Source organism: Phytophthora parasitica (genome assembly GCF_000247585.1).
Source record: "Phytophthora parasitica INRA-310 unplaced genomic scaffold supercont2.85, whole genome shotgun sequence".
Lineage (NCBI taxonomy): Eukaryota > Oomycota > Peronosporomycetes > Peronosporales > Peronosporaceae > Phytophthora > Phytophthora nicotianae.
The window spans coordinates 8,489-10,850 of record NW_008649071.1 but is presented as its reverse complement, the minus strand read 5'-3'; the positions used below and the strand labels follow the sequence as shown (position 1 = coordinate 10,850).

At 57.7% G+C, this 2,362-nt stretch overlaps 1 protein-coding gene across 1 annotated transcript; it reads right to left on the bottom strand.

The window, feature by feature from the left end:
* Window positions 1-125: 125 nt before the first annotated feature.
* On the bottom strand, window positions 126-2,043 carry PPTG_18518 (hypothetical protein). The gene has a single exon (XM_008916487.1). It carries the CDS (start codon window positions 1,835-1,837, stop codon window positions 290-292), a length of 1,548 nt encoding a protein of 515 aa, XP_008914735.1. The 5' UTR covers window positions 1,838-2,043; the 3' UTR covers window positions 126-289.
* Between the last annotated feature and the right edge of the window lie 319 nt (window positions 2,044-2,362).

Genomic DNA, 2,362 nt, shown 5'->3' with positions numbered 1-2,362 from the left:
GCAACATGTGCGCCCCATTGTTTGAGCAGCGCCAGGCTGGTTCAGAAGATACGGAGGTTGCCATCGTCTCAGTCTCGTCTCTGGCTATGCACCGGAACTGTGTACATACTGTCACCACAGTTCGACTGCCTCAACTTCGACTGGAACAACAAGGCCTGCAAAATGGATTGGATTAACTCCAGTAGGCTTATAGACACCTATCATGGCTCTGGCCTAATGCTCTCCTAATTCTCCGATCGCCTGACTTAATGCGACGATCTCCCGTCTTAAGTCGACGATCGCCGGCCATTCACGCCGTTGAGTTACGCACGTAGTACGGCTCGGACTGGTGTTCCGCCGGGCAGTACGGGAACGTGACGCCGTCCGAGTCCGGGTTGAACAGGTTCTTGCCGGCGTCGATCATGACGTAGCAGCCCACGACGGTGCACACGACGATCACCACGACCGCCACCACGCGCTCGTACATGGGCAGATCGCGCCAGAAAACCTTGAGGTAGAACACAAGCGGCAGCACCAGGCAGCACACGGTGATGGCAGACGCGCCCGTGAAATCCACGAGGTCCAGGAAGTGCGAACGGAAGCCGATGGCGGCCCCCACTAGGATCGCCATGATGACGAGACGCAGCGTGACGTAGCGGAACACGTTGGCCGAGCCGCTGTAGTCCGAGAGCTGGGCCTCGTCGTGCTCCTTCTCTTCCTGCTCGCGCTTCGCCGAGTTCGACAGCGTATCGATATCCGAGTCGGCGTTGCTCTCCAGGTCTCTCGCGGCGTGCTCGTTGACGCTGGTCACGGGGCCGTTCGTCGACAGCTTGTCGCGCAGCTCCTCCCATCCGTCGTTCTCGTCCGGTTTCTCCGGGATCGAGACGGCGACGGGATCCTTGTGCATACCAAGAACGAGACGTTCGGCCATGTAGAACGGCGGCTGTAGAACTGTGGACAGAACAATCACGACGTGCAGGTGCATGAACATGTACGCCATAATGACGGCGCCGTGGTTCGGGACGAAACCCAGCGCCGACGGCGACGACGGATCCGAAATGTTGACGATCGAGAAGAGCAGGTTAGCCGAAAGCTGGCAGCCGCCGGCGACGTATCCAGCGATAGCCACAGCCAGGAAGAAAGCTGAACCGATACCTAGACTAACCACAATAACGCGGGGCATACGCTTCGGCTGCGAGTGCTGACGCTGCAGGTCCGGGATCAAGACGGCGACACCGTACGCGAGCGACAGGTTGCCGAACGCCGTGAGCACCTGGTGCAGCGAGATGTCGGGGGACGGCGCCGTCGGGTGGCCGCTCATTTCCCACTCCAGGACGCTGACTCCTACCACGTCAGCGATAATAGTGCCCATGCATCCGATGAACGCCACGGTCGCTGCAGCTTTGAGCGTCGGGATCAAACAGGCTGGCACGGCCGTGACGGCCATGAAAATGATCCAGAAGATCTGGCTGAACGAGTCCGGGAACAGCACATCGAGTAGAGTACTACCTAGAACCAGGAAGGCGCAGGGTAGAAGCAGACATACGAGCAATTGGGACACGTTTACGAGGTAGCGTCCGGTCTTGCCGAGCACCCACTCGCCGACGTCGCTGAACGTCTGGACGGAAGGAGGGGCGACGAGGATGACGCGCGACAGCGCCACGGTCGCGTATATATTCGCGAAGGCCATAAAACTCATCGCAATGGTGCCGTATACGGGTCCGGCACGGGCAAAATTGGAGGGCATAGCGAGCGTGCCGATGCCACAGATGCAGCAGATGATACTGAAGCTGATCTTGGCGTCCTCGAGCGTGAAGAAAGCCGAGCGACGCGGCTCGGACGGGGTCATCGCAGCCATGCTGAGCAACGGGAAACACGGCGAACGAAAGTGTCCGTCGCGATAACTTTTGGGGGTGATCGAGTGGCTTTCACTGCCCCAAACAGAGAATACTCTCGTGGGTACGATTGCACGTGGCGACGTCTACGTCCGCCTTGGTCAACGTTTGCGCGTCTCAACACCAAAGCGGCTCGATTTCCATAGTCGGGGCTCATTTCCTAGGTGAGTGCACCGGATCAACGTGATGGTGGCTAAAATGAAGGAATCGATGGTCTCCGTTGCTGCCGGTGTTGGAGCTGGAAACGAAAAGCCCATCGCTCTTCCGTATGTCGGTTGATACACACGCCGGCACCACCACGAACAAGCGGATTTGCGATGGGGTTGGGCTGGTCGACACTTCATATGTCGAGTCAACACATCGTGAAGAGAAGTTTGGATTTCAACTCGAGTGCGTAAAGTATCAATTGAATAAAGTCATTCTTTACTTCGTAGTTGTTGATGCTATGTGAACGCTATCACTGTTCCTTACCTGGATCCAGAAGACGG

Excerpts from the sequence above, each read along its gene's own strand:
- PPTG_18518 (XM_008916487.1), bottom strand. The coding sequence starts at position 1,837 with ATGGCTGCGATGACCCCGTCCGAGCCGCGTCGCTCGGCTTTCTTCACG.